The sequence below is a fragment of the Polistes fuscatus genome, unplaced genomic scaffold (assembly GCF_010416935.1).
Source record: "Polistes fuscatus isolate 324 unplaced genomic scaffold, CU_Pfus_HIC Scaffold40, whole genome shotgun sequence".
Taxonomy (NCBI): domain Eukaryota; kingdom Metazoa; phylum Arthropoda; class Insecta; order Hymenoptera; family Vespidae; genus Polistes; species Polistes fuscatus.
The window spans coordinates 56,561-70,918 of NW_025113119.1; the positions used below are offsets into that span (position 1 = coordinate 56,561).

At 39.1% G+C, this 14,358-nt stretch overlaps 2 protein-coding genes and 1 long non-coding RNA gene across 3 annotated transcripts; all 3 read left to right on the forward strand.

Annotated features, from left to right (window-relative positions):
• Window positions 1-1,252: 1,252 nt before the first annotated feature.
• LOC122521578 lies at window positions 1,253-2,019 on the forward strand. The gene is made up of 3 exons (XR_006304796.1): window positions 1,253-1,436; window positions 1,513-1,828; window positions 1,906-2,019. It is a non-coding gene; the product is annotated as an uncharacterized LOC122521578 (long non-coding RNA).
• Window positions 2,020-8,533: 6,514 nt separating this feature from the next.
• Window positions 8,534-12,608, forward strand: LOC122521567. Its single transcript, XM_043642413.1, has 2 exons — window positions 8,534-10,047; window positions 10,136-12,608. The coding sequence occupies exons 1-2, from the start codon at window positions 8,534-8,536 to the stop codon at window positions 12,606-12,608; spliced, it is 3,987 nt and encodes a 1,328-aa protein (XP_043498348.1).
• A 53-nt stretch (window positions 12,609-12,661) lies between these two features.
• Window positions 12,662-13,588, forward strand: LOC122521568. Its single transcript, XM_043642414.1, has one exon. It carries the CDS (start codon window positions 12,662-12,664, stop codon window positions 13,586-13,588), a length of 927 nt encoding a protein of 308 aa, XP_043498349.1.
• Window positions 13,589-14,358: the final 770 nt, after the last annotated feature.

The window sequence follows — 14,358 nt, forward strand, 5'->3', positions numbered from 1 at the left end:
AATATGTTTCCATGACGATAGTCGGTTTGTTTGAATGTTCTCGTAGTTTTCCTCTGGTAACATATTAAATGGTCTTCCTACTAAAAAATAGGCAGGTGTTAGAGCTGTAGCATCAATCGGATCTGACGAAATGGGGCATAAAGGTCGCGAATTTAATATAGCTTCGATCTCTAGCTAATGTGGACAATTCTTCATAGTAAATAAATGTTCTCCTACCACCCGTCTAAAATGATGTTTGAAAGATTTAACAGCAGATTCCCATAGACTTTCGAAATGAGGTGATAGTGGGGGGTTAAAATGCCACGATATTCTTTGGTCGGTCGCGAAATTGTGTATCTTCGTTTTGCATTCGTCCGATTCGATTATTGCATATAAATCTTTCAAATGGTTATTCGCCCCGACGAAATTAGTACCGTTATCCGAGTACACGTGTGACGGAATAGCTCTTGACTCTGTAAAAAGTCGGAAGGCGGCTAAAAACGCGTCTGTAGTCAAGTCGCGAATTAACTCGAGATGCACGGCCTTTATGCACATGCAGACGAAGATACACCCGTATATCTTAATGTGACCCTTGTTACGATGTTCCTTCTCTTTCGCATAGAGTGGACCAAAGAAATCTACTCCAGTATGGGAAAATGCGATGATTTCTTGGACTAAAGATCTCGGTAGATCGCCCATTTTGCACTTTATGCCGGACGCACGGAATCAAATGCAGCGTACGCAATGACGTACAATTTTCCGCACTTGATTTTTGCCGTCTAAAAGCCAAAATCGTTGTCGAATGGAGTATAGGGTGGTTTGTATACCGTCGTGAAAATTTTGTTCGTGAAATTTCCGAATGAGGAGATCGGTCACGTGGTGATGAGATGGTAATAATATTGGGCATTTCTCCTGGAAAGGTAAGTTGTGTTCCTTAATCGTCCTCCTACTCGAATCAAGCCTGTTTCGTCGATGATCGGGTTTAGCGCAGCGAGTCTTGTACTTTTAACTCCCCCCGAATGAGTCAATCTTTCCCTTTCAGCACGAAATTGTTTGTCTCGAATGAGTCTGAGTACCTGTCGTTCCGAGTCTATTATTTCCCTGGTCGAGATTTCTCCCCGATATGAGTTAGTTTTGATCCATCTTCTACACCGAGCTGTGATTTTTTACACTATTCCTACCAGGACCGGTCAAATGACCGTTTTTAAATTTTCATTTGGAATTTCCTACATTCAACGTATGTGAATCGCCTTTAAACTTACCACTTTCCTCATATATATGTATGATATATTTTTCAATATTCACTTATTTTTCTATTGTTTATTTTCCGAGAAAAATTTGTAGTCTGTCTTACCTACCACGACCGGTCATTTGACCGGTAGTACGATTTATACATTTATGTAAGAGTTTCTCTCTAAGACTCAATGCCAAAACTATAAAGTCGTTACAAACGAAAGGTAATGTAGTTATGACACATTTTATCCGATAAGTGCCTTCCAGAAAATGGTTAACGGCACTTCCAAGTGTTTACAGTTCTCACTCGACTATCGGGCTAGCGGTGTTTATTTGCTTGATTGATATCCGATACGGTCAAGATCCTCGAATGTTCTACGCCATCTCATCTACTATGACGTAAAATAAATAAACTTGTAACTGAAGGAAGTGTATAGACGTCTTCTCACGAATTCAAATCAGTATAGTCTTGCGACACGAACAGAGTGCATCGAACGTGAAAGTCACAAAGAGCATACTTGGCAGTCTTTTATTATTATTTTGTAATATTTTATATCGTATTACGTGTTATAAGTGCCATTTTCAAAATAGTGAACAAGACTAACAATACTTCGCAGTAAGTTTCACATTTTATCTTTTATTCTTTTTTTATCTATTTTGATTTACATTTCATATTTTAGTTTTATTTTGTAGAATATTTGTCCCCAAAATGGCAAGACGTTTGAGGAGTGCGAATGTATTAGAGAGAATAAATGATATCGATGCAGAATGTTCTGAAGATGATCAGGAAATTCTGGATATGGAAAATAACAATACGGAAAATTATGATCCACTTGAAACAGATTCGAACACCGATGAGAACGAAGAGAATATTCGAACGTACGTAGACGACGAAAAGAAGGAGATTCTTAGTTAGTTCCGATAGTGAGAATGAGGAGAAGTAAGACAGAAATGCGATGGACGGAACTGTTGGCACGAAGTAAAAATAGGGTCTAAATCCTGGAAGAGCACCTGGTCTAATATTTTAGGAAAACATCAGGCCCGACTGGGTACAGTAAACGTAATATTATGAAAGGCGAAGTAGGACGGGCATTTTCTTTCTGTATAAGTGATAAGAATATAATCGAACTTATAAGAAAGGGCACAGAGGCAGAGGCATTTAGAGTGTTGGGATATAAATGGGACTATCTACTGCAAAGTTATATGCATTTTTTGCAATTCTGTATGCACGCGGCGCAATATGAGGCTAAGAATAGATATAGCACTTCTAGGAATAAAAAGTGGGGCCCGCCTTTTTTCTCAATACTATGAGTAGACATGACTGTTACGGAGATTATGAGATTTATTCGATTTGACGACAGAAATCACGAAACCAACGGTTACAAACCGATAAATTTGCATGATTTCCGAAGTTTGGTACAAGTTTATTTGACAACAGTCAGAATTGTTATAAACCAGGACCATATATTACTATTAACGAACAATTGTTTCCAACGAAAGCAAGGTGTAGATTTACTCAATACATGCCCAATAAACCGGACAAATTTGGTATAAAATTCTGGTTAGCATCGAGTGCGTAGCAAATATAATAAACGGCTTTCGCATAGTTTGGGAAAGATGAAAGTAGAGAACCCTCAGTTCCTCTTGGAGAGTTTGTCACTATGGAAATTAGCAAAACCGTTAGTAGGATGTGGAAGAAATATAACCACGGACAACTTTTTTACAGCCTACCTTTAGCAACAAAACTGTTTAGCAACAAAAACTACGATTGTTGAGACATTAGAGCAAATGAAAAGAGCTACCAGACTGGCAAAACGAAAATGACGACATGGCAACTTTTTTCAACCTGAAACTCTACCGCTCAATAATTGTATGTTTCAGTTTACAAAGCCAAGCCAAGAAAGAAAGTTCTAAGTTCTCAGTTCAATGCACAACTCCGTACAAATTGAAAAAATGACACGAACACCGGAGACAATTCAATTATCTAATAGCACCAAGTTTGGCGTAGATGGACCAGACCAAATGGCGCAACAAAAACTACGATTGTTGGGACAATTAGAGCAAATAGAAAAGAGCTACCAAGACTGGCAAAACTGAAAAATGACGACATGGCACTTTTTTCAACCAAACTCTACCGCTCAAATAATTGTATGTTTACAGTTTACAAAGCCAAGCCAAGAAAGAAAGTTCTAATTCTCAGTTCAATGCACAACTCCGTACAAATTGAAAAAAATGACACCCGAACACCGGAGACAATTCAATTATATAATAGCACCAAGTTTGGCGTAGATGTGACCGACCAAATGGCCAGAAATTATTCGGTAAAATCTAAATCTCGGAGATGGCCTTTGCAAGTATTTTTTAATATCTTGGATTTAGCCGGGATAAATGCATGGGTGTTATATAAAGAAACTACGGGAGGAGAAATTACAAGACAGGAATTTCTATTTCAATTGGCAGAAGAACTTGCCATCGAATACCAACAAGAGCTCGGCAAAAAAAATCAACCAATACCCATCGCAAGTACAAGTACAGGTTCTCGTGAACGGAAAACATGTCAGATAAGGTATTGTAAAGATAATAAGACGAACAAAATCTGTCTAAAATGTAGAAAGTACGTATGCGGAAAATGTACAGTTGAGAAGCCCATTTGTAAAAAATGCGACGAAAACGAATAAAATGTAGATTATGTACTCTTGAATAAAAGAAAATATATTTTTATACTGGTAAGCTGGCCATTGGTCTGCATTCAATATTGAAAAATATAAGTTGTGAAAGACCGGTCATTTGACCAGCCGCGGTAGGAATAGGTATATTGAACTGTCGGTAGGAATAGTGTTAATAGTCGTGTAGTTGGATAATCGCTGAAATATGCTCTCCGGTTCGATTCGTGTCATCAATACTAAAATACTATCCAATACTGGGAACAGTCTACAGAATATCTCATCATGAAATATTGTCGGTCCATACTTATCATTGTTAAAATAATGTGTTGTCTTTCCTGGTCATTGATTTTACACTTTACTGAAAGAATCAATCAGTAAAAGAATGCTTAGAATAAATATTTTTTAAAAGAATTATATTAAACGTTTCTTCTTTATACAAAGTTATTATTTTTACCTTCTAACAGATTCTAGTCTTGATTATTCCTCGTAACTGCAGCTGCATTATTCGCATAATAATTTAAATGGATTCTCTTTAAAGAAGACATTAGTTAATACAAGTTTACATTATTTACTTGTAAGTGAATAAACAATAATGTCTTTTAATACCTGCTTCGACGCTCGAAGATACAATTTGCATTAATAAAAAATTTTCTAGTATAATGCATTTTCCATTTGCTATTTAAATAAGCAATTACTTGGATGTCCTTCTTCTTCAATTCTTTTAATGGAATATTACTGCAAAAGAATTATCCCAATGTAAGTGAAATAAGGGCAGTGTCTTTAAAGATCTTTAATAGTGGTTGAATTGTCAGAAACTTCTTATCGTTGTAGAAAGTAGTGCGCTTTCTCTTCCAGTAAAATGATTGAACACCTATGTAGAAAGAATAAGTTTATTAATTCTGTGAATATATATTTTTCAAGGGTAATATAATTTTCGTATTCTACTACAAGTACAACATTATTATTTTTACTTTTCAACATATTCTAATCTTGATTATAGCTTGTTAATGTAAGTATATTATTTTTGCGCTAGCATTTCATTTTTATTCTGTACAAAGGAGAAATTAGTTTTTAATAATCTTTAATTTTTTCCTTTCAATCAATGAACAGTAAAGTCTTTCATTACCTGAAACGAAGCTATGCCATATATTTAGTAAAAGAAAGGAACTTTTGTAATAGAATTTATTTCCTATTTGATTTTAAAACTTCTAATTATTAGATTGCATTTTTTCATTGAATTTTTTGATAGGATATTTATGTTTGTGTTTCCTTCCGAGTGTAAATAAGAACATTAAGACGGTCTTGCAGAATCTCTCATAATGATAATATTGTCGGACCATTCTTAGCGTTGTTAAAATAAATGTGTTCTCTTTCCTGTTAAATAATTTTATACTTTTACTGAAAGAATCACAATTAATATATTAATGCTTAGAATAAATATTTTTTAAAAGAATTATATTAATCGTTTCTTCTTTATACAAGGTTATTATTTTACTATCTAACAGATTCTGGTCTTAATTAATCCTCGTAACTGCAACTGCATTATATTCGCATAATAATTTAAATGGATTCTCTTTAAAGAAGACATTAGTTAATACAAGTTTACATTATTTTCTTGTAAGTGAATAAACAATAATGTCTTTCCATACCTGCTTCGACGCTCGAAGATACAATTTGCGTTATAAAAAATTTTCAAGTACAATGTATTTCCTATTTGCTATTTAAATAAGCAATTACTTGGATGCACTTCTTCTTCAATTCTTTTATTGGAATATTACTGCAAAAGAATTATCCCAATGTAAGTGAATAAGGGCAGTGTCTTTAAAGATCTTTTATAGTGGTGGAATTGTCAGAAACTTCTTATCGTTGTAGAAAGTAGTGCGCTTTCTCTTCCAGTAAAATGATTGAACACCTATGTAGAAAGAATAAGTTTATTAATTCTGTGAATATATTTTTCAAGGGTAATATAATTTTCGTATTCTACAAGTACAACATTATTATTTTACTTTTCAACATATTCTAATCTTGATTATAGCTTGTTAATGTAAGTATATTATTTTTGCGCGCTAGCATTTCATTTTATTCTGTACAAAGGAGAAATTAGTTTTTAATAATCTTTAATTTTTTCCTTTCAATCAATGAACAGTAAAGTCTTTCATTACCTGAAACGAAGCTATGCCATATATTTAGTAAAGAAAGGAACTTTTGTAATAGAATTTATTTCCTATTTGATTTTAAAACTTCTAATTATAGATTGCATTTTTCATTGAATTTTTTGATAGGATTTTATGTTTGTGTTTCCTTCCGAGTGTAAAATAAGCATTAAGACGGTCTTGCAGAATCTCTCATAATGATAATATTGTCGGACCATTCTTAGCGTTGTTAAAAATAAATGTGTTCTCTTTCCTGTTAAATAATTTTATACTTTTACTGAAAGAATCACAATTAATATATTAATGCTTAGAATAAATATTTTTTAAAAGAATATATTAATCGTTTCTGCTTTATACAAGGTTATTATTTTTACTATCTAACAGATTCTGGTCTTAATTATTCCTCGTAACTGCAACTGCATTTATTTGGCATAATAATTTAAATAGATTCTCTTTAAAGAAGACATTAGTTGATACTAGAGTCTACAATATTTTCTTGTGAGTTCAATCTATAGGGAAAGATAATGACTATTCATGAGATTATTTATAACATATTTTTACTTCTTTATAAGAAAAATCAAATATATTGTAAAGTTTAGGAAAAAATTGGGCTGCTTAATACTAGACCACGATTCGAACCATGGATATTTCGTTTTTCGGGCTACTGCTTTATCCATAAATTAATCCAGGGAATACGGAACAACCCTCTTACGAATACGTTTTTATGTATTTGGCATGGTGGTGCGCTGAAATCATAACATTTAATATTTCATATACATTATTTTTTTTTTATTTAAGTAGAGGCAAAAAAAAGAGTATGTATAACATAAATGGCAAAAATAGAATGGCGAAAAACTAAATGAATGGCGAAAACTACCCAAACAACGGGTATTCTCGAATAAAATATACAAAAAATATAAAATAAATATGTATAAATCATAAAATAACAATAAAAAGACATTTGAAAAATAAAAAGGATTGATCGGTATTATATTTACATAGTAAATAATATTCTATAACGATAATCTATTTCTGAAGGATCTCTCCCTCTATTGAAAAACTAAACAATTCAAAAGTGCTCTACAAATAAAAAAATATATCTCCGTTTTTTTAAAATCTATCGAAAAGGCAAATGAGCTTTAGCGATAATAGCATTGATACGTATTTATATTTATCGAGAAATTTTGTAACATTCGCTATCGTTTGGTGACCCAAAATATTGCGAAATTTCAATAGAAAAGAACGTAACAGACTAATGGATAAAACTTACGTGACTGGTGTAGAAAACACTGATCACTGATTTTACAATTAACACTTTTTATTACAAAATGAAATCACTCATACTCTCTGTTGAGCTCACAGTAAGTCAAAGGTAGTTCGAGAGTAAATGTGTTGCGTATCCCACGCAACGAGTGAGTAGGGCGAAGCACCTAGGCGCGTCGGCCCTGCCAAAGCGTTAGACGCGTGCGATAAAGCATTATCGCTGTTTCTAGTGGTAACCACGGCAGCGCTAAGATGCCTGCAAGGGCTCTTTCTTTATTCTAGCTCGCGTTCTCCCACTACATTTATCACGCCAATCATATGTATCGACAGCCGCGTTATGATCGGACTTTTCGGTGATTGGTGCAGCATTGCATCGCCTTTTGGTATAAAAGCCAGCGCGTTTTTGCGCCGGTTGTCACTCTGGATTCATCGCTCGAGATTCATCTAGCTGGACTTGCGAGAACTACTTCAAGGAGAATTCTTTGTATTGCGTAATACCATATCATCTAAGTTCGGCCAGCGACAAGGGACAAAGGCGGTCCTGCACTTGGCCAGAATTATCCGGATTTGTGGATTCTTCTTCATCGTTTTCAACCAGGGTTTTTATGCCGAAAGGCTTTTCCCTGACGAGCCAAATAAAGCGTACTTTTTAGTACTGATTGGGCTCAAATAAAGTTGTTATTGTGTTCTTTATTTTCCTATCCTCCTTCCCATTAATAAGGAATCTCGATATCACTCGTAAGGGCATTTTTCGATTCACTACTATCCACTGGAGTACCGATTAAGGCATCGGTCGCAACAACATTTTGGTCCTTCGAGCCGGATCGAGGGAGCTTCCTCCCCACTCTTCGTCCGGCGTCTATTGTGCATACAGTCTTCTTCAACGGAGGAGAAAGAGGCAACGGAAGACTTCCGATCGAGCAACAAAGGAGGTATTGCATCATCGCTACAAGCCGAGAAGCTTCTATTGTTCCGGTGCGTGAGTACGCTGCACGGGACGCCTTATTCAGAGGATTCACGTGAGTTTTGTAATTTCTGTTGCTTGATCATTCTTCGAAGTTGTATTTTTCCCCCTCTTTTCTCTTCTTAATTTTGCCTTTTGTCGTGAAAATGCCTCGTTCGAGTAGTGCACGTGGTGATGTTGAGCGCGTTATACGTAGATTCGAGTATGTAAAGAAAGAATTCGCGCAATTTCAAAAGGCGGTGAGCGAGATAGATCATACCAACCCGCGCGATATAATGAAATTAAAGCTTAGAATTTCCAAAGTTGATAAGAATGTGGCAATATTAGAGGACTTGATAGAAAAGACTTCCGGTGAAACGATGGGAACGCTGGTTGACGAAATTCGCAATCATGTCGAGTCAGTCATCGACGCCAGGGCGGAGGCGGAATTGATCATTAATAGAGCTGAATCGGTAGCCACTTTAGACACAAATGCGCCTACTACGAATCTATTGTCTCCAGTTAGCACTACGGTTAGCAATCCGTCCGTAGATAGCATTTACAGAGTACCGGCGGTACAATTACCTCGTTTTGACGGGAAGCATGAGGAATGGCCTAGTTTCGCGGACTCGTTTCAATCGGTGATAGGAGATAATCCCGCGCTTCGCGATATACAAAAATTTGCATATTTGAAATCATGTTTATCGGGACCGGCCGCGGAGAAAATAAGAGTTTTGGAAATTACCGCGGATAATTATCCGATTGCGTGGAAGACCTTAGTCGAGTGCTATGACAATCCGTTAATATTAATAAATAAGCACGTACGAGCTATTTTAGAGGGTCCCCCTATTGACAGTGAATTTCCCTCGTCTTTAATTGCCGCGTCCGATGCGCTAAGCGCAAATTATAGGGCTTTAGTAGCGACTAAAAAAGTGTTTGTCGATCAATTTGCTATTGCCGCACATCTTTCGCGAATGGATCCAGCAACACGGCTTCAATGGGAACAACGGTATTCCCGAGATGCTTTACCGACGGTAGACGAATTTGTGATATTTTTGCGCGATCAGGGAAATGCGCTAGTAAACTCCCAGCCGGCAGAACATTCTAAAAGAATTAACAATAGCAGAAGGAACGCACCGTTAGGACCCGAGAGAAATTTTCGCTCAAGGAATTTGATGCGTAACGAGCCGCGGTTTAATTCTCCGCGAAATTGGCCGCGAATTTCCGACCGAGGACAAGTTCAAGCGTATTCCACAAGCGCGACTGTCTCGTGTGGCGTATGTCGCGAGAGGCATAACACATCGGAGTGTGAGCGGCTACTGCGAGCCGAGCCCGAGGAGCGCAGAAGAATCGTGGTTAACGCCAATTTGTGTTGTAATTGTTTACAAGCTGGTCACCGCGTATACACATGTATTAAGAATGGCTGCTGCAGTAAGTGCAACGGCAGGCATCATGAGTTGTTACATGTGAGAGAGGCCGTTGCAGAAGGTGCAGCGGCGGGCATCACGAATTGTTGCGTTCGAACGGCGTCGGCGGTGCAGAATGCACATGTAGAGCTCCATCACTCGCAAGCACCCGCGCTGTTACTAACTGCAGTGGTGCATTTGCTGGATCGCGACGGCAGGCCGCACGAGTGTCGTGTGCTCCTGGATTCGGGTTCCGAAGCACATTTCTTAACGATCCGGTTCGCGAATCTTCTGCGAATAGCCAAACGGGACGTGAATGTACCCATTTCTGGCGTAAACCAAACGGAAACTAGAGTCAAACAGGCAATATTAGCAACGTTGAAATCGCGAACAGAAAATTACGCGTTAGAATTACAATTCTTATTATTACCCACTGTAACGAATAGGTTGCCTTCGCAACGAATTCGCAAGAAGAATTGATTATACCGGCAGGGATCCATTGGCAGATCCCAAGTTTTATGAGCCCGCGAATATCGACGCGATTCTCGGTGTCGAGATTTTTGCTTCACTATGGCGCGCAGGTCAGAGCATTAGGTTGAATGAAAATTTAATGGCACAAGGAACTGTACTAGGATGGCTCGTTATGAGCACAGGAAATACGCGCACTCCGCAGAGCGTTAATTGCCACACGGCCACGGTAGATTTGAACTCACAATTGGAAAAATTCTGGAAAATTGAGGAAGTAGCTGAGAGTAGTATTAGATCGCACGAGGAAAATTTGTGCGAAGCACATTACAGAAGCAACACGCGACGGGATGATACTGGCAGATATATAGTGAGATTGCCCTTTAAGGAAGAAAATCAGTTAGGAGATTCGTATACGAGCGCGTTACGAAGATTTCACGCATTAGAGCGATCATTATCGCGCAAACCGAAAATTAGAGATGAATATATTAAATTCTTATCCGAATATGAAGAACTAGGGCATATGACAAGGATAGAAGGGGGACCCCACGAAGATAGATTCTATTTACCGCATCATGCTGTATTAAAGCATACTAGTATTACGACCAAATTGCGAGTAGTGTTCGACGCGTCGGCAAAAACCAGCAACGGGAAATCTTTGAATAACGTATTAATGGTTGGCCCAACCATACAGGAGGATCTATTTGCACTTTTAGTAAGATTTAGATCACATGCTATTGCTATTACCGCGGACATCGCGAAGATGTATCGGCAGATAATAATTGATCCGCGCGATCGCAAATATCAAACTATACTGTGGCGTCGACAGGAAAGTGATCCCGTGAAAACATATAGATTAAATACAGTAACCTATGGAACTGCCTCCGCGTCGTTTTTAGCAACTCGTACGTTACATCAACTCGCGAGCGACGAATTTGACAGATTCCCGAGAGCTGCCATCGCGCTTAAGGAAGATTTCTATGTAGACGACTTGTTAACCGGAGCGCGTACGGTTAGGGAAGCGAAGCAAGTCCGCGACGAGTTAATAAGTATAACCGCAGGGGCAGGCATGCATTTGCGGCAATGGGCGTCAAATTGCGCCGAGATTCTAAAGGACTTAGATACCGCAGATAATAACATCATAAATTTAGATTCGTCAGAAACGATAAAAACATTAGGTGTTAATTGGAACGCGGCCGAAGACAACATAGGCTATACGGTAAAGCGAGCAGCTGATCCATCGAAGGTTACTAAGCGCGTTATATTATCCGAAATTTCTCAGTTATTCGACCCGCTAGGTTTATTAGGACCGGTAGTAATCAACGCGAAATTGATGATGCAACGGCTATGGCAATTAAAATCAACATGGGACGAAGATGTCCCCGCCGATATATATAAAATATGGCAGGAGTTCCGCCAAAATCTCCACACGCTCGAGGAGATAAGGTTCGCGCGCAACGTAGCAGGTGATGGAGAAGAAATGGAAATGCATGGTTTTTGTGACGCGAGCGAAAGGGCTTACGGCGCGTGCATTTATGTTAAAACGTTAGGAAAAAATCCCACTTTACGATTAGTCTGCGCCAAATCCAAGGTAGCGCCGCTTAAAACGCAATCGCTTCCGCGACTAGAACTTTGCGGCGCCTTAATACTTTCGCGTCTCTTTAAGGCCACTAAAAATGCTTTGCGTAGAAATGATTTCTGCCGTACAATATTTTGGACGGACTCTACGGTAGTTTTGCATTGGCTCAACACTCCGCCTCACACGTTAAAAACCTACGTAGCACATCGCGTAGCTGAAATTCAAGAGAGCACAGCTCGCGAGCTGTGGCGTCATGTATCGTCCGAACATAATCCCGCGGATTTAATTTCTCGCGGCGTTACACCTGCCGAACTCCGTGAAAGTAAGCTCTGGAAGTCCGGTCCTGCATGGCTTATCCAGCCGGAATCAAATTGGCCGCATAGTAGATTAGAACCAATCGAAATCCCGGAAAAGAAAAGGATTGTAACTCACGCAAGGGTAGCTACTCCGTTCGAACTATTTAGACGGTACTCCTCATTCGTCAAATTAAAGCGCATTATCGCGTATTGCGTTAGATTCGCACGTAACTCGCGCAATTTAAAAGAGAAAAGAATAATGGGTGAGTTAACCGTGGACGAATTGAAAGGCGCGGAAATAATCGCGATTAGATTGATACAGGAAGAAGCATTTCCCGAGATCATCAAATTAATCAAGTCCGGTAAAGAGGTTTGCGCATCATTCTCCGTACTTAGCCCGTTTGTAGACAATTTAGGAATATTAAGAGTTGGAGGTAGATTGGCAAGGAGCAACTTGCCATACGAGCAAAGGCATCCCGCATTATTGCCGAAAGACCATACAATTACAAACGCGATAATACGCGAAAAGCACCATCAAATAGGGCACGGTGGTACGCAAGCCACTTTGAACGCACTTCGCGAGTCGTTTTGGCCAATAATGGGCGAAGTAGCGTTAAGCGCGTAATATATAAATGCATTACTTGTCGACGTTTAAAACCCGCTACGCCGCAATATCCTATGAGTGATCTACCTGCCAGTCGTCTTCTACCGAATCGTCCGTTTATCCACACCGGCGTAGATTTCTGCGGTCCGTTATTCATCAAGGAAAGGCAACACCGGAACCGTGGTCGCGCGAAAATATATGTGGCGGTATTCGTCTGTTTTAGCACCAAGGCCGTACATTTAGAACTCGTGAATGATCTAACGACTGAAGCATTTTTAGCAGCTTTGCGTAGATTTATGGCACGCCGTGGAAAATGTTCGGACATATATTCCGACAACGCGACTAATTTCGTAGGTGCGGCGAACGAACTAGAAGCGCGCGTCTCGCGAAGTTTGGTAAATGAAGGAATCAAGTGGCATTTCATCCCACCCCGTTCCCCCCATTTTGGAGGTCTATGGGAGGCGGCCGTAAAATCATTCAAATATCATCTAGTTCGAATTATAGGCGAGACATTGCTATCTTACGAGGCGTTATTAACATACGTCCTCGAGATAGAGGCGATTCTTAACTCGCGTCCTATCACGCCTCTGTCTAATGACCCGAATGATTTGCGCGCTCTTACACCTGGGCATTTTCTAATTGGAAATTCGTTTACGAGTTTGCCAGAGGACGAATACAGGGATATACCATCCGGGCGCCTGTCCCAATGGCAGCACGTACAGCAGATGAGACAGCATTTTTGGAACCGATGGAATAAGGAATATTTGAACGAGCAGACGGTCCGTAAAAAATGGCACAGAGGCACAGCAGACAAAATAAGTCCGGGTACACTAGTCATCTTGCGAGAAGATAATTCCCCTCCACTCAAATGGTCATTAGGACGTATCGCGGAAGTACATAAAGGAGCCGACGGTATAGCACGCGTGGCGAGCGTAAAAACTGCCAACGGTCTTGTAAAGCGCGGTATTAAACGTCTTTCTCCTTTACCAAGCGATTTATAAAAAAAAAAAAAATTTTTTTTTTTTTTTTTTTTCTTTCAGTCGCGTTAATTACTGAATATGTATTGTAATAAGCGGTTAACATTATGTATATATAGTTTATAATTTGTATTTAAGTGTGCGCATTTTGGTTTTTAAATTTTGAACGGTGCCCGTTCAAGGGGGGGAGTATGTTGCGTATCCCACGCAACGAGTGAGTAGGGCGAAGCACCTAGGCGCGTACGGCCCTGCCAAAGCGTTAGACGCGTGCGATAAAGCATATCGCTGTTTCTAGTGGTAACCACGGCAGCGCTAAGATGCCTGCAAGGGCTCTTTCTTTATTCTAGCTCGCGTTCTCCCACTACATTTATCACGCCAATCATATGTATCGACAGCCGCGTTATGATCGGACTTTTCGGTGATTGGTGCAGCATTGCATCGCCTTTTGGTATAAAAGCCAGCGCGTTTTTGCGCCGGTTGTCACTCTGGATTCATCGCTCGAGATTCATCTAGCTGGACTTGCGAGAACTACTTCAAGGAGAATTCTTTGTATTGCGTAATACCATATCATCTAAGTTCGGCCAGCGACAAGGGACAAAGGCGGTCCTGCACTTGGCCAGAATTATCCGGATTTGTGGATTCTTCTTCAACGTTTTCAACCAGGGTTTTTATGCCGAAAGGCTTTTCCCTGACGAGCCAATAAAGCGTACTTTTTAGTACTGATTGGGCTCAAATAAAGTTGTTATTGTGTTCTTTATTTTCCTATCCTCCTTCCCATTAATAAGGAATCTCGA